We start from the raw sequence: 22,708 nt of genomic DNA, 5'->3' as shown, positions 1-22,708 counted from the left end.
TTCTTAGTGTGTGTTTATAATATCTAAGAAAATTGAATTGCCTGCCGCATGTGAAATTAGGTCAGTTATCCAATTCTTGAATGTGAGGAACGTTAAAGCAGTTGAAATTCATCAGCAAATTATTGAGATTTATGGAGAAAATGCAATGAATGATTCAGTGGTACGAAGATGGGTAAGACATTTTAATGAAGGAAGGACAGGTGTGCATGATGATGAACAGAGTGGCTGATCATCTTTAGTGACTGACGATCCCCCCATATAGTCCTGACCTCGCGCAAAGTGACTTTCACCTGTTCAAACATCTGAAATCTTTCCTTGGTGGCCGGTGGTTTAAAGATGATGGAAAGGTCAAAGAAGCAGTCAATACATGGTTTGTATCACAAGCGGCAACCTACTACAACGAAGGTATACAACTCTTGGTGCCCAGTTATATAAGTGCCTGAACAATGGCAGAAATTATGTAGAAAAGTAGTTAAAGATGTCTACTTTAATTTCCAATAAAGTTTTTTTTTTGTAAGTATATTCTTGTTTCTCTGACAGCCCATTGGACTTTCTTTCTGGACGTCCCTCGGAATTCCACATATATCCTTTCCTCACAAAATTCGGCATATGACTAGCCACAACACAGATGATTACTTCATGATCACTTTCACCAACTGGTATGTATCCTCTCTCACAATTACATTCTCTGATGAAATGATCAGAAGAACTCTTGATCTTTGCATGCCCTCCTTTAGGTGCTGCCTTAGATAGTTATCTCTAAAGAACCTGAGAAATTCATTTTCCTTATTCCCAAATGCTATCTCTTCATTCAAATCTATACTGCCATAATTAAAATGACCTATAATAATTAACCTTCCTTTGTTCACTAATCTAAGCTATTTATATATTTCTTCATTGCTACCCTCCACCTTCCCAGGCCTATAGCAACATCCAATTAAATATGTCTTCCTGTCAACCTTCACATTACATCACACTGCCTCATAACCATTGTCACTATTTCCCTCTTTTCATGTCTACCTCATGTGGATATTATTCCCCTGCTTTAATCAGCAGCACCCCCCCTCCCTTCTTGTCCTTTCTATCCTTGCAAAAAATACTGTATCATTCCATTTCTATTCCTGTTAACATATCATCTTCATTCAACCATGTGTTTTCACTTATTCCAATGATTTTGGAGCAAATAAACTAAATCAGTGAAACCATTTAATCTCCCTTATTTCTGATACTCCTAGCATTTGTAAACAAACGAAGTAATTCATTTGTAGATCTATAACCAGTCCTATCCAAGCCACTTGTTGATTGTGATTTTTCCCACCACACCCACCCAATCACCTTTATCATCACTTACCAGATATAACTGCTCAGTCTCAACTCCCCCCCCCCACACACACCCACACACATTGCAATATACTCCATCTTCATACACACATTTACTGCCACACTTTCACATCCACTCTCCCTATGCCATGTCTCACTGTCCACTTGGGCTCTCCCTCCCCATTTCCCAGTTCCTCTTGCATTCCTGTTCTCTCTCTCTCTCTCTTTGTCTCTCACACTACTACTACTGTTTTCACTGCCAAGCACTTCTGTCTCTTCAATACCACTCTCCTGATTTTTTCCTTCATCTCTTTCTTCTGATCTCTTGCATGCATTGCACACTGTATTTCCACACACACACACACACACATGCACACAGCACTTCCATCCAGCAACACTTTCTCCTGTGCACTCACAAAAAATCCATTCGAATGCATCCCATCATGCCTGTACAATTCCATTCTTCTCTCAAACACATGCCATACATCCTCTATTAGCTCCACTAGCATACCATCCATGATTTTGGCTCTCCATTTCAACTCATCATCATCATCATTATACCTCGGCAACACACTGATAACCTTTCCTACTACACTGTTATCTTTCACACTTCTCAATAGCCTCCTGATAATCGCCATCACATCCACCTTATGTCCACTTAGATCATTTGTCCCCAAAATCATGACTAACTCTCTTGCTCGTTTCTTCCTCATGTCCAATGGCTTAATTATCCACTAATTTATGTAGCATTACTATTTGGCACCTTGTCAGTGTTGATACTTAAATTAAATGATCACCTTACAAGAAAAGGTGATCAGAATGGGTGATTTTAATTATGGTAATATTGAATATGGTAATACCAACGAATAAGGAGAATGAATTCCTTGATTTATTAAGGGACAACTATTTTAGACAATATATAACAAAGGTAGCAACAGGATTGAATCTTAGATCAGATTTTTTTGGTTGGTTGATTAGGGGTTTATTGGTGTAAGGATAACAGAGGTCATACTGCACCAAACCAAAGGTTATACCAGTAATCAAGGTAATAATACATGATAATAAAGAGAGATGGGGTGCTTAAGGGTCAAAGCTGTATAACTGAGAGGAGACCTCCACATAGCCTTTAAAGGAATGCGGAGAACCGACCAGGGCTTCTGACCTAATGTCCAATCCTCACCTTCTCGTGGTGCACCCTGTTGGGTATCTACTTTGATACTGAACGAACGAGGATGGGCTGGCAATTTGGGATTTAGCCGACCAAATTGTATTCTTATTGGTTAAACCAAAATAAAAAATGATGGTACAACATGACAAAATTTCATGCCGGCTGGGGCGTCGCCCGGTTAAACAAGGCCCCCGTTGTTTTCGCCAGGGAACCAGGGCAAACAGCGAAAAGTCAGCTACTGGAACAAATCTGAAAACAAACCCCAACTCAACATCACCAGAGTTAAAGATCGGTACTATCAACGTAAGAAGCCTGAATGGCAAAGAAATGGAGCTAGCTGAGGAATTAGATAAGTACCAGATCGACATAATAGGGGTGACTGAAACAAAAAAGACCAAAACTGGTGAGATCTTTCTGAGCAATAAATACAAAATGTTATATTCAGGCAATAACAATCAAGGAAAAGAAGGAGTAGCAATAGTATTCAACACAAAATACGAGGCTAATCTTCTTGAATGGCAGTCAGTCTCAAGTAGAGTAATGTGGGCAAATATGAGAATGGGGAACTGGACAATGAGACTTATTTGTGCCTATGGTCCCACAGAAGGTTCTACTAAGGTAGAAGTGGAGGAATTTTTTGAGGCTTTAGAAAAAGCAACTGACACAATGAAAAAGGAAAAGTTGGTCCTTGTTGGGGATCTAAATAGTAGAGTAGGAAATGACTGTGAGACATACAAAAATATTTTGGGAAAATTTGGAGAAAAGAGCAAAGCTAATAATAATGGCAAATATCTGTTGGATTTCTGCTCAGGACATGGACTGGTTATTACTAACACCATGTTCCAACATAAAAATGTGCACAAATTCACATGGAGAGAAGAGGCTAGGAATAAGAAAAGTCTCATTGACTATGTTATTGTTGATAGTGATGTTTTCTCCCTGGTGCAGGACACCAGAGTGTACAGAGGATTTGAAATTGGAAGTGATCACTATTTAGTCTTGAGCAGGATAAAATTGAATTTCATATTGAAAAGAATAACATGTAAGAAAGTTTTAAAGCGAATAAAAGTTGAGCAGCTCTCAGATGTAAACTGTAGACTAAAATACAGAAATATTATTGAAAAGAAAATGAAAGAGTTTGAGAACAGGAATCAAACCTTGGAGATTCAGTGGCAAACTCTGAAGGAAACATTGATTGATTCTGCCAGAGAGGCATGTGGTGAGGTTGTGTGCAAAGATAAAAAAATCAGAACTCCCTGGTGGACACAGGAAGTTAAAGAGGCAGTGAAGGAAAAGAAGAAAGCATATCAAAAGTTCCTGGCAAATAAGTCAGCTTTTACTCTTACAGAATACAGAGACAAATGTAAGAAAGCTAAACAGTATGTAAAACTAGCTAAACAAAAGTCATGGGAGGACTTTGGCAAGAATATAGAAAATAAATATCAAGAAGGTGGCAAAATATTCTGGAGGTTGTTGAAGAAGCTTAGGAATGGAGGAAAGAGTGCTGTAAAAGGAATTAGAGATGATAAAGGTGAAATGAAAACAGGAGAAAAAGATATCCTTGAGGTATGGAGTAATTACTCTGAAAAACTGCTAAATGAAACAAGCAGTGATGACAGCACAGTGATAAAAAACACTGACCAGGCATGCAGTCAGGAATACATATCCATACTTGAAGTAGAAAAAGCCATCAAAGGCTTGAAATGTGGAAAGGCAGCAGGAGTAGATGATATTCGACCAGAAATGCTGAAGTATGGTGGTATAAGAGTCTTACAGTGGCTGCACTGCATAGTTCAGAAAGCCTGGACAGAGGGACGAATTCCCGATGATTGGAGTAGAGCTCTCATAGTACCCATATATAAAAAGGGAAATAAAACTGAATGTGAGAATTACAGAGGTATTTCCCTACTGAGTGTTCCTGGCAAGATCTATGCAAGTATACTTGAGAAACGGTTGAGAAGAATTGTGGAAGAAAAGCTTGGTGAAGAACAAGCTGGATTCAGGCCAAATAGAGGCTGTCAGGATCAGATCTTCACTTTACGACAAATAGTCGAGAAAGCATGGGAATATAACAAAGATCTGTATTTAAGTTTTGTCGATTTGGAAAAGGCATATGACAAGGTGCCAAGAGAGAAGCTATTCAATACGCTGCAGTTATATGGTGTCAATGGGGCATTATATCAAGCAATACTGAGTCTTTATTTGAGTTGTGAGTCAGCAGTTAGAATTGAAGGAAGTACAGGAAGATGGTTTAATGTTAAATCTGGTGTGAGACAAGGATGTACATTATCCCCTCTGTTATTCATTATCTATATGGATCACATTATGAAGGAATGTGGTATTAAACCTGATATCAAAATTGGAGATGTTAATGTCAGCTCTTTGCTTTATGCGGATGATGTTATACTTCTAAATAAATCCGCTACAAGTCTGCAAGATTCTCTGACTAAATTGAATAGCTGTTGTAATAGATATGGTATGAAGGTCAGCAATAAAAAGACAAAGACAATGAAAATAGGCAGAATCATTGAAAATGTCAAAGTGTTGTGAATGGAGAACCTGTGGAACAAGTAAAACATTTCAGCTACTTAGGCACAATTTTTACTGAAGATGGTAAACTAAATATAGAAATAGACAACAGAATCAGCAAAGCTGGTATCGTGGGAAGTCAATTGAATAAATTCATATGGAATAAGAAAGAAATTAGTCGGAACACTAAATTAGCTGTATACAAGACTGTGTTCAAACCAATTTTAACTTATGGATCTGAGAGCTGGGGCAGAAGTAAAACACTTGACCAAAGACTAGAGACCGCAGATATGAGAGTCTTGAGAAAGATTAGAGGCGTGAACAGATGGCATCAATGGCAATATCATATTAAAAATGAGGATATTAGGAAAGAACTTGACATTGTCAGCATCCAGGAATGCGTTAGCAGAGCTAATCTCAGATGGTATGGTCACTTAAATAGAATGGGAGAGGAAAGATTAGCAAAACAAGTGTTCTCTGCCAGGTTGGCAGGAAAACGACCCAGAGGAAGACCAAGATATAGGTGGATTGATACGGTACAAAGTGCCTTAGACAATAGAAATATAAGATCTGATAATGTTGGAGTCTTGACAAGTAACAGACCGATTTGGAGGAAAATTGTAGATAGGAAGTTAGTAATGATGTAATTTTTTCATGTAGTACTGTCATATCCTGTACACCCCTTGAGGGTACATGACAGGAATTTGATGATGATGATGATGATGATGATGATAATAAAGAGATAAAAAATTAGCATAAATTAATTTTTTTAAAAAGTTAAAAATTTCATGCAATTTTTCTGAGTCTGTGAAGATCTACCTGGATGTATATGGCTCAGGAAGAGTAGTAAAAAATTCATTTCTTTCTTGAGTGAAGTGCTGACACACCACCAGAGTGTGAGAATCATACTGAATTGTTTGTACATAGGTGGGTTAACAACCCTAAATAAATAAGAATGTGGAAGACGACTGTGACCTATTCGCATGCTTAATTTCATATAATTGGCCACAGCTTGCCTGGTTTGCAGAGTGGTTAGCATATCTACTCTCCAGCCAAAAGGCTGCGGGTTCGAATCCCACTGTGGTCATGGATGTTTGGGATTGACTGTGGAAATAATGGTGGTGGTGATCGGCAGTAGATGGCGTTGGTGTAGTTGTACTTCGTTGTAGTTGGTGGAAACAGAGAGTTATAGAGTAAGTGCTTTCCCTCGATGAGTCTATGGACTCCCTAGAGGTGTCACATAATAATAATTTAGAAAGAAATCCAACTGTTCTACTCTGTGTGTAGTTAATATTTGCATGTAGAGATGAAGGAGGGTGAGACTTTATTATTATTATTATACAGACACCTCCATGGAGTCTGAAGACTCATTGCAGGAGACCTAATCTATCCAAACAATCTATCATACTTCTCCTTGAACCCATTAACAGGAAAAAGCACTCACAACTGACTGCAGCAACACATTCCACTCATTCACCATCCTTCAAGCAAAAAATAAAAAATCCAGTCCTCACACCCCTATTGACACCTTTATTCAACTTCCAGAGATGATCTCTTGTTCTGGTTCCTATAGCCAAATGCTGAAACATTTCCCCTGCATCTATCCTATAAAACCCTTTAAGTAACTGAAATGTTTCTATCATATCCCCTCTTTTTCTCCTATTAACCAACTTCTGCAATCCACACAGCTTCAATCTACCCTCATAAGGCACATTCCACAAGGCATTCACCATCTTGGACACTCACCTCTGAATCCTCTCCACCACTTCCACATTCCCAAGAAACCCAGGGGACTTTGCTGGCACAGTGAGCGGTTACAGGATGGAGTGCAAACCTTCTATGGAGATGGAGACATGCTATTATATTTCATACAGATAATGTTTTCAACATTCATGTCAAAAATTTGCATAATCTCTTTTATTTGCATAGCAAAGAGACATATGACAGTCTGATATGTGTAACACTGAACTTCCTTATACAGGAAAAAAAAAACCCAGTCCATCATGCAGTGGATGTTCTAGAATAGAAAGGACTTTATTTTGAAGGCAAAATTAAGAGACAACTATTTCCTTCAAAGCGACAGAGCAGGTTCGTTTAATTCAACATAAAGACTTTGAAGAGGCAACATGTGAAAATCACCAGTAGCCTTTCCACCAATAGAAGCACCTGTAGATGATTGATAGTGTACAACCAATGTAGTGTGCTCTCCCTTACTGAACTGTAAGCTTGTACTCATAATCAAGCTTTGACTGCATAAGTGTGCAATAAACACAGAGCACAGAACATCGATCCACATGCCATTCTGTACAGAATAGAGTGCAAAAGATATTCAATGCTCTTATGAACTTTTTCTTAAGTTGATGACTGTGTATCAGGAATGTAAGCTTTCTATCAATGACGAATTCCAAGAAATTGGTCTCTGGTGCTTCTGGAATAATACTTTGCTCCATTCTTAAATTAGGATTTGGGTGAAGAATATATTTTTGGCAGAAGTGCACACAGATACTTTTTTTCTGCTGAAAACCTGAACCCATTATTAAGAAATCATGAAAAGACATGACTAATTATTTGTTAAAGTTGTCTTTCAAGAAAGAGTGACAGTAAGTTTTGAAGTTGCTAACATAAAGAGTATTGCCTACTGTAGGAGGAAGCTTCAGTGACTGAATTAACTTTGATAGCAAAGAGTATCACACTGAAGGCAGCCTTGAGGAGCATCCTCTTCTTGGTGTCATGGTTGAGATAATGTACTTCCCGCTTGAACTTGGAAGACTCAGCTGATCATAAAACTTTTAATAATCTTTTATCTCCTTGAGACCAAGATTATAGAGATTGTTTAGTATGTCATATCCAAAGGATGTGTCATAATCCTTTTCCATGTCAAAGAAGACTGAAACCAGATATATTAACTTCAAGAAGGCATTTCTTATATGTGCTTCTAACTGGACCAAACGGGCCAACATTGAATTGGTGTTTACAAAAGCCACATTGCGTGTTGGAAAAAAATTTCATTGATTTCTAAGTAACCAGAAAAGCATGGCATTTATCATTTTTTCCAATATTTTACAAAGACAGCTGTTTAGAGCAATATGTCACTAATTGTTTACTTATATTGTATCCCTTCCTGGATTCTTGACTTATGTCAAGAATCCAGGAAGTAAGTATTCCGTTGTCTAGTAAGACAACTAGACATCTATTCCATTGTCTAGTAAGAGAAAAAGATCCATAAAAGATGATGGTAGATGTTTTATCATTTCATAATGGATATCATCAGGCCCTACTGCAGCAGTGGGATGAGAGAGAGAGAGAGAGAGAGAGAGAGAGAGTATAATAGTATTCTTTTTTTTTTTTAGTGAATGGCTGATTGTATACTTTGCCCCATTTCTGGAAAAGTTAAGCTGCTCTTTCTTTTGCTGTTATTTCAATATTAAAAATTCAGAAGGATATGAAGTTATTGAAGATATGAAATGATTCAAGCAAAATTTTTTCCCAAAATGTCGGCAGCAACAACACATTATGATCCAAGGTAGATAAATAGTGTGTTCTATATCTAACTTTCGTTTTCTGAATTTTATCCCATACAATTTTTGCACTGCTTGTTTAATTAATAAATGAAGTAAACTGGATATAAGATTGCTTTTGACTCTAAAGTCTAAAATAACATGCTTTACTTTGAGCACATTGAAACCAATGAGATTTAATGCAGCAGGGTAGCTATCAAATATACCTCATACTCTGTCCTGATCTCTTTTGGCTGATTGGAATACAGGGTTCCACAAAGGCTTTCGACACAGCAGAAATGAAGTTGAGGATTTTGGGATTGCAGCTACTGCTTTGGACAATACGATCTGTTACATACTTCACTGTTTCACTGGTAGCTGTTTGACTGACTGCTTCAGCATTAAATTAGATAGGAAAAACTATTCCAGTCATTTGAGTCCATTTTCCACATAGACTTTCATGTAGGAGAACACTAGTTCATGTGACGACATGCAAATAACAGGAAATTATCACTTCTATATATGTTCCCTTCCACATCTCGCATGAGGAGTGGAAAAATGACAGGAGAGCAGATTGTAAGATCAATTGCAGAATATGAGTGGTTAGGCATATGAAAGAAGGTATACTGAGTCTATTATTCAGAAAGGAGAAATCATCGTTCTCAAGCATTCATTCAATGATATGACCTCATCCATTTGTGTTGGCACTATCCCACAGAATCTTGTTCTCATTAAAGTCCCATAAGAAGCATGGGCTCATAGATGAACCCAATTAGATAATTTATCGAAAATTAGATAAATTTCATTTTATTAAGAACCCAGTAATAAATAAATGGGACATACTGTAATAAGAAATCCCACAGATAGGTGAATTGCTACTGCTTCAAAAGCAGTATTAGTGGGACCTGTTGGAAGGGAGTATAGTTGACCACTAGGATAGCTACTCTACCATGAGCAGCAGAATCTCCAGTTCTGTCCATATGAATAACAGTGAAATACTAAGTTTTTATTATTGTTTTAAAAGTTTATAATTTTTTTAATTCATTTTTACATATTCTGGAAATCCTACACCAAACATGGAATTTTTTGAAGCCATTTCAGGATTTCACTAAGCAAACTGGTGGTCTCAAAACAGGTGAAGAAATTTATCTCCCATTCAAAGTTAAGCAACTGCAACACGTTACACAGGGTAAAAATGAATGCTTGCATTAACAACATTTTTGAAATTGACTGATCTGAGATTGAACATTCACTGTGATACATATAGCAGCTGTGGTAGTCCATGCAGGTTGACACCTGACAGCAAGAGATCTGGTGAATTGGTGAATCAGCACAAATGCTTTTCTGCCCTGCAGATACCATATTATACTGCATTACCCTTCCACTCTGAAGACACAACTTTAAACATTTAAATGCATCCACTAATCAACAGATTTGTCCATCTTTCAGGGAGTTAAGGAACATGATAATGAAATCATGCTTCTTTCCCCGGCCTCCAAAGATCTCATCCGAAAGTTGAGATCTTTGAAGGATCTGTAGATGCTCATGCAGAATAAACAAGTAGAATCAACTATTCTTATCATTGAAGAATATAGAGACATTAGTGATGCATAATTAAAAGAGAATTCAAATTCTTCAGATACTAGCAGAATTGTACAATCTATTCTATATCAAATTTAGGCATTTGTTAAGCACATGGAGATCCCACATGATAATAAGCTGGATTTCTAATTTTGTCTACAACAGTGGCGGCCCATAAAGCTTTAAGTGGGGGTGCTGTCTATACAAAATAATTAAAAAAAAATTCTTTTTTTTCCTAATTAGTAACCAATTTATTAATAAATAAATATGTAGATTTATTTATTAATAAATTGGTTACTGATTAGGAAAAACAGAATTTTTAAAAAATTATTTTGTATAGGCAGCACCCCCACTTAAAGCTTCACGGGCCGCCACGCCACTGGTCTACAAGCAACATGTATCAATAATATCAGAATATATCCACGTGAAAACATTTAAAAAAGTTTATGAGAAACTTGAAATTCAAAGACCTGTAATATTTGCTTCCTATAATGAGAGCCACCTATTTCTTTTTCGAGAGCTTCCATTCGGTCACTTGCTGCTTGTACATGACTTTCTGTTTCTGCAATAAGTGCTTTCAGTTCTTCAATTGTACCTCTTTGAGCAGTTCGGGTAGTTATTAAATTTTGAATCTGAAAAATCACATCAAATTATATTGTCAAATACAGAAAAAATGCCTTGTGTTTAAATAAGATATTTACAAAATTAAATATTTCAATATTGAAATTCATTGAAATATAAATTAATGGCCACAGTTGGTATATACCACTATAGGTTTTAAAACTTCTAGTGTGTGGAGTTAATGTTGAAAAAAATGTAATTACAAATATATATTTTCCTTCAAAGTTTTCCTTAAACAACTAAAGCAGTATGTAACAATGATGCTCTTTAATATTTTTACCCATCCGCGATACACTTTGAGACCAGTAACTCACAATCATCAGTGGTACTGATAGGACTAGAAGCTACCAAAACTTGGCTTTCATAACCTTAGGAACCCCAAGATATTTCATAATCATTAGGATAAGATGGTTAATCTTATATGTGTTGAATATATTTTATCTATAAATTGATTGTGTTCCAGATGATATGCCTGTTTGCAGGAGAAAAAACCATGTAGCTCCAAATCATCATCATCATAAGCCATCAGCACACTGCCCATTGGTGTCTGATGCTTCCTTCACTATCTTTTTCCACCTGTCACTGTGCAGTGCACAGTGTAAACCATTCCACCCCAGTTATTTATGTTGTCTATCCATTCTCTGTATGGTCTACCTCTTCTGTTTACACGATCCATGAAACCAAACATGAATGTCTTTATCTTCCAATCCTCACTCATTCTGCAGATGTATCCAAATAATTGCAGCTTCTGCACTAAATTCTCCTTTGGTTGTATCTTCTGATACAATCTCTTCATTTGTGATTTTCTGTACTCATCCTGTTCTTAGAATCTTCCTGTAACAAGTTCTTTCAAATGCCAAAATTCTTTTTCTTGATTCCTTATTTATTACCCACTTTTCAGATCCATACAGTACATCAAAGATTCATGTGTCTAGTACTCTTAATTTCATTTGCAGGCTGATCACTTTACTTTTTCAGATGTTATCCATGGCCTTCAGATTTGTTCTTTCCTTTAAAATCTCGATCTTTATTTCTTTTTTACAGTCCAAGTCATATGTCATTTTACTTCACAAATATGTGAATTGTTCTATATTTTCTATATCAATTCCATCCACTTGTATCTTTTGTTTCATGTTCTTCTCACCAAATACCATCGTCTTTATTTTTTCCAATTTCATAACAAGTCTAAATCTCTTCCCTTCCTCATTTAACAGTTTCAATGTTTTTTTTGTAGTTCTCTTTCATCTTCTTCAATAATAACAATGTTGTCTGTGGATCTTATGTGAATTTCATCCCATGTACTGATATTCCTTTTGCATCTTCCTTCATTTTGTCCACTGCTCTTTCTAATGTGCAATGGCAATATTTGTGATATTGGGTCCCCGTGTCTAGTAACTTCTGCTTATTCTAAACCATTTCCCCAAATACTCACCTATTCTAACTGCTGCCACTGCATTCTTATAAACATCTTTTAATATAGCTATTAGTTTTCTGTCAACTCCATAATATGCTAGCACTGCTAATGTCACTTTCTGGTTGATACTGTCAAATACCTTCTGAAAATCAACAAAGAAGTATATATGTTTTTGTTTTTTCTCCTAGTTTTTTTCTGCTATTAACTGCATTGTCAAAATCTGTTGAATTATACTTCTATCTATGCTAAATGTAGCTCCATTTGAGACAACCTATATCACTGTCAAGTCAAAAAGCTTATAAAGAGTCTCTGCATTCTAGGTAAAAATTTAACCCTGTGTGACTGTGCTATCACTAGTGTATTATTATTATTATTATCACCAAACCTCCATGAAGTCATCAATTCATTGTGGGAGTTCCATACTTTCACACACAAAGCTCATCAAAGTTTTCAGGCAATGCACTCCACTTGCTAACCACTTTCTATCTCCTCAATGTGAAGTAAGATGTGGAGAAGTGTGGAAGAATGAGGAAGAATGGCATGAAAGATGGATGTGTGAAATAGGTAAAGGATGATTTGAGAATAGTGCTGTATAGAGATTCAGTTATTAAAGGTATGAAGTATGAGGAATGAGTACAATGTGCTGTTTTCCTGGAAATAGAATGAATTAGGCATTAGATATGCGGAATAAGTCAGCAAAAGAGTTAGTAGTGGTAGTAGGAATGAATTATTTAATTGGGAACATAGTAAATGTGAAAGTGTGGATATCAGGAGGTTGTTAAGGAGCATCAAAGATAACAGTGTGCTGCCCATACTTGATAGAGTAGAGTTGATATGGTGAGCAAAGATTATATACAGCAGGCTAGCAGAATTGTGTGAGAAGAAAGAAGTGCAGTTCGTGAATATTGCTGGAAGGGAGAGAGTAAGTAAGGAACTGAGGAAGTAAGAGATGTTGGTAGTGAAAGGGCAGGAAAGTAGGGTAGGGGATACTGAAAACAAGCCTGTGAATAGAGAGGTAATGTGAGTACAAGGAATGGCAGAATAGGAACATAAGATAGACAAAGATACACAGCAGAGGGTATAGGGTCTAGATACTGCATGAAACTGTGGATGCTGAATGTAGATACGATGCAAGAAGACAAGAAAGGATTGCGATGGCCTTGGATGTGTGTGTGTTGTGTGTGTGTTCGCGCACGCGCGCGTGTGTGTGTGCGCGTGTGTGTGTGTGCACGTGGATGGAAGCAAATGGATATGGGGGAGAGTTATGGAGTCAGTGGTGAGAGATAGAGGAATTGCAGGGAGTTGGTAGTGATAGTAAAAAAATTATTTGGTTGAAAACAAGAAAAATGTGAGAATCAATATCAGGAATAAAATCTGAAAAATGGTGTTGGTGGTGGCAATTGTATAGAACTAGAAGTGAACAATTATTTATTTATTTATTTTTAATGGAAGAAGCATCCAAAATCAGAGGAATGAAACTGTTGCATTGATCAAGTTCATTATTTACTAAAAATTACTGGAATAAGTGAGATGTAGCTGGATGAGAATGACATCCTAACAGGAATAGAGATGGAATGTTTTTCATGACAATAGAGAGGACAAAAGGAGATTGAGGGAGAGAGAGAGAGAGAGAGAGACAGCAACTTCTTTCATGATTTCATGCACTATCTTTCATTACAGCATTCACCAGAACACTTTCACTATCTTTCCTTACATTGCTAATATTTGTCACTTCATTTTCTTGCTTTCCACACGACTCACATTTCTTGCAAGTACATGCTCTCTCTCTCTCTCTCTCTCCACTCTTGCTTTCATACCATAACACATTCACTGTTGTCAATGAATACACAGAACATACACTACATTGTACAAAATCCCTCATGCTAAACTTGGTGAACAAGAAAGACTTTCTGCCATTTTCCTTGTACACACTAATGCCCTGAAAAAAATGTTCTCTAAATGATATCCTGTATTAAATTTCACAAACAAACAAACATGCACACTCAACTTTGCCATATAAAGTAATTAAGATATAACCAAACTAATTACTAATACTCACTAAATTAAAAAACTTATCTCTGTGATCCATGCAACACCGTTTTTAATTTTAATATTCATTAAACTATGCTAGAAAGATTAACTAAGTCAGTGTTAGAAATGTTGGATGTGAAGACAGAGTGAAGGAATGCAATTTGCAGAGCTTTATAAATAGAAAGAAAGAATATATGATTGAGATGTATTAGCTGGTGTGGGCTTATTAAAAGATTAATGTTGAGGAGATGTTTTATAGAGTAGAGGGAGACAAGGATAGACCAAGATGTACCTTGAACCTGTATAAGATGGGTGTGAGCAAGGGAATGAGTAGTATATTCTTTACATGGAGAACAGTTGGAGAGTGGAATGCGTTGCCTGAGAAAGTGAAATGCAGAAACTGTAAATAGGTTTAAGGCACAGTTCAGTGATTGTATTGTGTGTGTGTGTGTGTGATAGACCTTCCACATGAGTCTTTTTGCTGCATGGATGTCTGATGCTAACAATAAAATAATAATAATCATTTTATATTTGCATATAGTTCAGCATCTATCTATGCAACAACTACGACAATGCTTATTTTTTTGTTAAGTGTTGTCTAATGTTCTCCCAACAAGAAATAATAGTTTCTTATTATTGACTTGAAGTAAAAAATAAATAAATACGCCTTTTACTTTTCTTCTAGGTCGTCATACATTAGAATAAAGAATACTTAACAAGTTTGAAATATTGAAGGCATGTATAAAAATTAAAACAATAAAAAATGGAGAATAGAAACGTTAACTACAATGCTAGAAGAGTCAGACCAGTCACAAAATCCAGCACGAAGTAACCAAAAGAGAAAAATTTGAAACATAAAAAAAATACTCTAAATATTATAAAACAGCAAACCTCTTCATCTAAATCCTTCAGTTTCTTTTTTAAGGCAGATTCCTCAGCATTAGGATTTGCTGTGCGTTCTTTATCCTCAACTGCATCAACTACATTTAATTTCCCTGCTATCTCAGATTTGATTTCCTGCAATAAAAAAGTAAACATTTTTACTTTTCTAAAGAAATTAATTATAAAGAAATAAGGAAATGAAACAAAAAATAAAGAAATATACAGGGAATAAGAAATAGATAAATCATATTCTTATATATATCCAGATATAAATCATTATTCTTTCTATCATGAACAGGAATTTTTTTCAAAATCCTCCTGTTTTCAACTATCATCTAAACTTTGTAGCCCCCAAACCATCAACCTATTCTGATAAGTGCACTTTATAGACTAGTGGTCATTTTTATCATGCCTCAAGATCCTCTCCAACACTTCTACTCCTCAAGAAACACAAGCTATCAAATCTGTGCAAAGTAATCCTGATGTGATTATTATTATTACCCCAAGACCTCATGGAGTCAAAGACTCATCTGGGAGGTCCTTTTATCACACACTGACACACACACACCTCATCATACTGTGTCTTAAACACACTCAAACTCCTTGCAGACACCACACTCGCAGGCAAGGCATTCCAATCATTCACAACTCTGCACAAAAAAAAACCTGCCTCTCACATCCTCTTTATATAGTTTCCAGGGATGACCTCTGGTTCTCCCCTGATCTCTCACTATTCTCTGTAGAACTTCTCCACCATTGATCTTATAACAACCCCTTACCAACTTGTAGGTCTCTATCATATCTCCCCTCTTCCTCCTCTCCACCAGACTCTGCAAATTACATCTTCTCAATCTTTCCTCATACTCAACATTCCAGAGGTCAGAAACTACCTTAGTCAGTCACCTTTGGACTCTTTCCAACATCTGTTCATCCTTCTGAAAACCAGGTGACCAAATCTGGGCACAATAGTTCATGTGTGGCCTAATCAAAGCCTTATACAACGGAACAAGAAGCTCCCTACTTCTATATGTCAGTGTTCTCCGCATCATTCCCAGAAGCCTTTGTGTTGTCTTCACAATTTTGGCAATGTGTCCCCTAAATTTTAGATCCTTATCCACTATCACCCCCAGATCTCTTATTTCCTCTACCTCCAACAATATATTCTCACCAAGCATAAATTCTGCATCCCATCTTTGTTTTCCAAATTTTAAAACCTTACATTTTACAACATTGAACTCACATCCCCATTTCATTCCCCAATCACTCAATTTATTCAAGTCCTCTTGGAAGGCCACAACATCTTCACTACTCTTTATGGTTGTAACAAGGTAGTTTTAACAAGTTCACGATGGGGCGGTGTCAAGCAAAACCATATATTACACTGGCAACATATGGTTTTGCTTGAGTCTGTACAGCAGTTTCTGTTGGAGGGGAGATGTGATTCATTAGTTAGTGCTGTTTTTATCCCAGTTGTCTCTAATTGCACACTATTTGTTGAGAAATATATTACACAGATTGCAAATGTCTGGTTGCATCTTCAGTAATGCTGTTGGGGAGGGTGTGTTTTTTACCACAGGGAGTGAGTTACTTTCCCCAGGAGTAACTCGCATAGGAAAATTCATACGTAATATATAATTTATTGAGAAATATATACGTTTAAAATAATTATTTTTTTCTTAATGATTCCATGATGATGCATAGCCGAAAATTGCCACGTACCCCTGAAGACCATTATACCCCCAGGGGTACGCATACCGCACTTTGAGAAACACTGCACTAGACCAAAATTCAATGAATATTCCAGCAATGGTGGATTTAGAAGCAAGAAACTTTTGTATTTAACATACAATGGACAGATGCACTATTGTGAAGCAATAACTAGCTGTTTATAACTACTGCTCCCCTCTCACTTATTTCATCTACTGATTCAGACACTGTATGACACTAAGACAGGTCTTCTGGGTCATGTACCATCTTAAATTCTCCATCTTGAAATCATGCAAAACACTCCTCATAAACACAATAGGCATTCATCCCAATGGAGTACATTGTTTATAGATCATTAAATGTTTCTGAGATGAATTTATACAGTTTAAAGTAAAATTTTATCACCAACTGACAGGAGGAACTAATAATATCTCACTCAAACAACAGCTATGTGAAAATCAATGAGGCTATTAGTGCTTGCTGGAAAGAGAACATTCTAGCAGTTAAATAATACACTTATTTTACAAAATTACATTTATAAGTGCTCATAAAAAAAATCTTGTTATTTAACAAACACATTGTATGATTTTTTTAAGGTTAACTTTAACTGTGAAATTAATGCAAATCTTTGATATGCATACCTCTAATTGATGCAACTGATGCTGAACAATCTCAGTTTGAAGCAAAAGAGGTTCTGTCTCTAATCTAGATATTGTCACTTGTTGTTCTTTTACCCACTGTTCAATAGCATCTTTCATCTGTGCAGTACTTTCCCATTCATGAACAATGCTTGTTAAAGCTAATATCTGAGACTGTGCCTAGAATATATTAAAAAATAAATAAAAACTTTTGAAAATATATTTAAAATATTAGCAGTATAATTAAACAGTAGACACATAAACCATTAATATGGACAACATCAGGGAGGCATAACAGGAGAGGCATGGGCAACTGTCTCATGCAAAAACTTGTAAAAGGCATGATCCTCCTCCTCCTCTTAAAGAAGAAGAGAATGCCTTTTTTTAAAACTAGAAACAGTATTCACTTCTGGGTACAGCAGAGAGAGAGAGAGAGAGAGAGAGAGAGAGAGAGAGAGGAGTTTTTTACAAGTAAATATGCCTACTAGCAAAATAATAATTAGGTTGATTAAAATATTTTCCACAAAATTATTTAATCATAATTATTTTTTCTATCAGATATAATTTTTAAGAATAACCAATTCATTTTTAAATGAAATAAGTTTGATTTCATATGTCATATCAGAAGTCAGCTCTATTTCCTCCAATTCATGTGTAATCATTTACATTTGTAGAAAAGGGGAGACATGATTTTGGTGAGCAAATTTAATGGTAATCTGAAGTTTTCTTCCCTTTGTTTATGCTTTTTTTTTTAATAATGCTAAGAAACAAACACTTTCTCCAGGAATAAAAAGTTTGGTGACAAGTAAATTAATATATAAGCAATTAGTCTTGAGCAAGCTGCATTACTTATGAGAGTATGAGCTTTAAAAATTGAGAATGGTGATGCCTAGGGGAGGAAAGGAAGAAAGAAAGAAGTAAGGAAGGTAGTAAGGGAGTAATGTAATGATGGGGGAAAGTAATGTATGGAGTTCATTGAACAGGTGTATTTGGGAAGAATTTATTGTGTGGATATAGTTGTAAAGTGGTGTTGTAAACATTATTGTGTGGATATAGTTGTAAAGTGCCAACTCTGCACTGCAGAAGAAGTGATTCAACAATGGTCACTTGGACTCAGCTGAGTGATAATGTCAAGTTGATTGTATAGCTGAAAATAGCAGTAACAAATATCCATTATTTTAATATAAAATAGAGGAGGATCAAGCAGGTGTAGAACCTACCATTGCCAGGGCCCCTTGAGAAATGTGGAAAAATTAAAAGAGATCTATAAGAATGATAGAGATATTATGCATTTGATGATGAATTGAACAGTTTATACTATTTTAAAAAGAAGATAAAAACAAATTCAATACTGCAACACAAGTATACGAGGCTGCAAGAGAAATGTCAACTTTTCCAAATGTAGAAATTTTTAGGGCCCCAGAAATTTTACCACCAGGGGCCACCAGCTCGCTTAATCCACCCTAATGGAAAGCAGTCTGAATTGGTCTGACTACGAAGCAATTCAGACCACAATCTAGTTTTGATATCTTCTCCCATGGAACAATGCTCACAAAGCATTTCTCACTGATTACTCATTCCCTTGGATGGATTATTATAAGTTTTCTGATCCAAATAATTGTAATGAACACATCATTAAAACAGACAAGAAACATTTATTCCTCTTCTTTCTTTAAAGTTCCATCTCATAAGCATGGGTGATCCAACCAGTGTGACAAACAAAAGAACCAAGGACATACAAATGGCTTTCAACAAAATTGTTATCGTATGCTTATCTATCTAAAGCTAGAAATAATTGCCAACACATCTACACAGATATCTAAATTGATTTTGAAATTCCCAAACTAGTAAATCTGCATCATGTGTACAAAGCAGACATGCCTTGCAAGAGGGTATTGGCCCTAACTGTTAGCCAATCCTATTTCCACTTTTTTCTTTTCTTGCACTCCAGGGATTCTGCCATTAATTACACAGAAGTTATTACCATCTCTTGAATAATTATGATTTCCAACCTAAAATGATGATTAGATAATGTCTTCCTACCATTCTGTTATCCAAACTAGACAGAAAAAAGGGTTCTTAAGGATCAAATCTGTATAACTAGAAGAGACCTTCACATAGCCTTTAAAAGAATGCAGAGAACTAACCAGGGCTTCTGACCTTATGTCCAATCCTCACCTTCTCGTGGTGCACCCTGTTAGGTATCTACCTGGATACTCAATGAAGGAGGATGCACTGGCAATTTGGGATTTAGCCAACTAAATTGTATTCTTACCCACAACATAAAATGATGGTACAACATGGCAGAATTTCATGTTGGCTGGAGCATCGCCCGGTTAAACAAGGCCCAAGTTGTTTTTGGCAGGGAACTAGGGCAAACAGCAAAAAGTCAGTTACTGGAACAAATCCTAAAACACACCTCAACTCAACATGACCAGAGTTCAAGATCAGTACTATCAACATAATGCAAAAAAATAACTGAATCGCAAAGAAATGGAGCTAGCTGAGGAATCGGATAAGTACCAGATCGACATTAATAGGGGTGACTGAAACAAAAAAGACAAAAACTGGTGAGACCTTTCTGAGCAATAAATACAAAATGTTATATTCAGGCAATGACAATCAATGAAAAGAAGGAGTAGCTACAGTATTCAGCACTAAATGCAAGGCTAATCTTCTTGAAAGGCAGGCAATATCAAGTAGAGTGATGTGGACAAATACAGAAGGGAGAACTGGACAAAGAGACTTATTTGTACACATGGTCCCACAGAAGGTTCTACTAAGGTAGAAGTGGAGGAATTTCTTGAGACTTTAGAGAAAGCAACTGACACAATGAAAAAGGAAAAGTTGGCCTTTGTGCAGAGACATACAAAAATATTTTGGGAAAATTTGGAGAAAAGAGCAAAGCTAATAATAATAGCAAATACTTGTTGGATTTCTGCTCAGGTAATGGACTGGTTATTACTAACACCATGTTCTAACATAAAAATGTGCACAAATTCACGTGGAGAGAAGACGCAAGGAATAAGAAAAGTCTCATTGACTATGTTATTGTTGATAGTGATGTTTTCTCTCTGGCAGAACACTAGAGCGTATAGAGGATTTGAAATTGGAAGTGATCACCATTTAGTCTTGAGCAGGATAAAATTGAATTTCATATTGAAAAGAAGCACATGTAAGAAAGTTTTAAAGTGAATAAAAGTTCACCAGCTTTCACCTGTGAACTGTAGACTAAAATACACAAACATTATTCAAGAAAAAATGAAAGAGTTTCAGAACAGGAACAAAACCCTAGAGATTTGGTGGTAAGCCCTGAAAAAAAAAACATTGATTGATTCAGTCAGAGAGGATTGTGGTGAAGTTGTCTGCAAGAATAGAAAAATCAGAACTCCATGGTGGACACAGAAACTTAAAGAGGCTGTGAAGGAAAAGAAGAAGAAAGCATATCAAAAGTTCCTGGTAAATAAGCCAGCTTGTGATCTTAGGAATACAGAGACAAATGTAAGAAAGCTAAACACTGAGTAAAACAAGCTAAACAAAAGTCATGGGAAGACTGTGGTAAGTATATAGAAATTAAATATCAAGAAGGTAGCAAGAAGAGGGCAAGATTGTGCCACATCATAAAGGAGATGATCGAACTCAAGCATCAAACTATAGCCTATTTGTGTGTCCATGTTGTGGTTAAGTTGTTGGAGAAGCTTGTGAGAACTAGGATCCAGAGTTGGATTTACAAAAATGGTATGATCTTTGATGGAACGCATGGATTTGCTAAAGGGAGGTCATGTTTTAGTAATCTACTTACTTATTACAATAAAGTGACTGCTTCCTTGGACAGAGGAGAAGGATACACAGTAATATACTTGGATTTCGAGAAGGCTTTTGATAGAGTACCTCATGATAAGTTGACAGTCAAACTAGAGAAGATAGGGTTGGATATTAGATTAGTGCATTGGATTGGAGATGACTGGCTATCTGATAGGTATCAACAAGTTGTGTATGAGGGAGCGATATCCAGGAAAAGGAAAGTCACTAGTGGAGTGCCTCAGGGGTCTCTTTTAGGGCCATTACTGTTTAACTTGTATATTAATGATATTGGCAAAGATTTGGATGGAGATATTCAATTGTTTGCAGATGATGCAAAGTTGGGATGAACCATGAACAGTAGTGAACATGTTGTGGCCTTACAAGAAGACTTGAATAAATTGAGTGATTGGGAATGGGGATATGAGTTCAATGTTACAAAATGTAAGGTTTTAAAATGTGGGAAACAAAGATGGGATGCTAAATTTATGCTTGGTGAGAATATATTGTTGGAGGTGGAGGAAATAAGAGTTCTGGGGGTGATAGAGGATAAGGATCTAAAATTTAGGAGACACAGCCACAATTGTGAAGACAACACAAAGGCTTCTAAGAATGATGCGGAGAACACTGACGTGTAGAAGTAGGGAGATTCTTGTTCCGTTGTATAAGGCTTTTGTTGGGCCACACATGGACCATTATGCCCAGATTTGGTCACCTGGTTTTCAGAAGGACAAACAGGTGCTGGAAAGGGTCCAAAGGCAACTGACCAAGGTAGTTTCTGACCTCTGGATGTCAAATATGAGGAAAGATTGAGAAGATGTAATTTGTAGAGTCTGGTGGACAGGAGGAAGAGAAGAGATATGATAGAGACCTACAAGTTGGTAAGAGGTTGTTATAGGATCAATGCTGGAGAAATTCTACAGAGAATAGTGGGAGATCAGGGGAGAACCAGAGGTCATCCCTGGAAACTGTATAAAGAGGGTGTGAGTAGAGGAGTGAGAGGCAGGTTTATTTCGTGTAGAGTTGTAAATGATTGGAATGCCTTGCCTGAGTGGATGTATGCAAGGAGTCTGAGTGTGTTTAAGACTCAGTATGATGAGCTGTGTGTGTGTGTGTGTGTGTGTGTGTGTGATAAAAGGACCTCCCATATGAGTCTTTGACTCCATGAGATCTTGGGGTAGTAATAATAATAATAATAAGATATTCTGGAGGTTGTTGAAGAAGCCTAGAAATGGAGGAAAGAGTGCTGTAAAAGGAATTAGAAATGACAAAGATGACATGGAAATTGGAGAGCAAGATATCCTTGAAGTATGGAGTAATTACTTCAAAAAAAGTGCTAAATGAAACAATCAGTGACAGCACAGTGGTAAAAAACACTGATAAGGCATGCAATCAGAAAAAGTCATCAGAAGACTAAAATGTGGATTGGCAGCTGCAGTAGATGACATTTGACAAGAAATGCTCAAGTATGGAGGTATAAAAGTCTTACAGTGGCTGTACTGCATAGGTCAGAAGCCCT

The 22,708-nt window shown here is 36.5% G+C and overlaps 1 protein-coding gene across 1 annotated transcript in view; it reads right to left on the bottom strand.

Annotated features, from left to right (window-relative positions):
* The window catches only part of LOC150102416 (muscle-specific protein 300 kDa-like), a 1,203,500-nt gene that overhangs the window by 281,146 nt on the left and 899,646 nt on the right, over positions 1–22,708 (bottom strand). The window contains exons 59-61 of the mRNA XM_090399574.1: positions 17,392–17,568; positions 15,053–15,178; positions 10,566–10,727 (exon numbers count right to left, since the gene is read on the bottom strand). Of these exons, the coding sequence (XP_090255700.1) occupies positions 10,566–10,727; positions 15,053–15,178; positions 17,392–17,568 (465 nt within the window). The remainder of the gene's footprint in view (positions 1–10,565; positions 10,728–15,052; positions 15,179–17,391; positions 17,569–22,708) is intronic.

Source organism: Typopeltis vanoorti, chromosome 10, assembly GCF_054136105.1.
Source record: "Typopeltis vanoorti isolate ZY-2024b chromosome 10, IOZ_Tvanoo_1.0, whole genome shotgun sequence".
Taxonomy (NCBI): Eukaryota; Metazoa; Arthropoda; class Arachnida; order Uropygi; family Thelyphonidae; genus Typopeltis; species Typopeltis vanoorti.
This window is presented reverse-complemented; position numbering and strand designations above follow the sequence as displayed.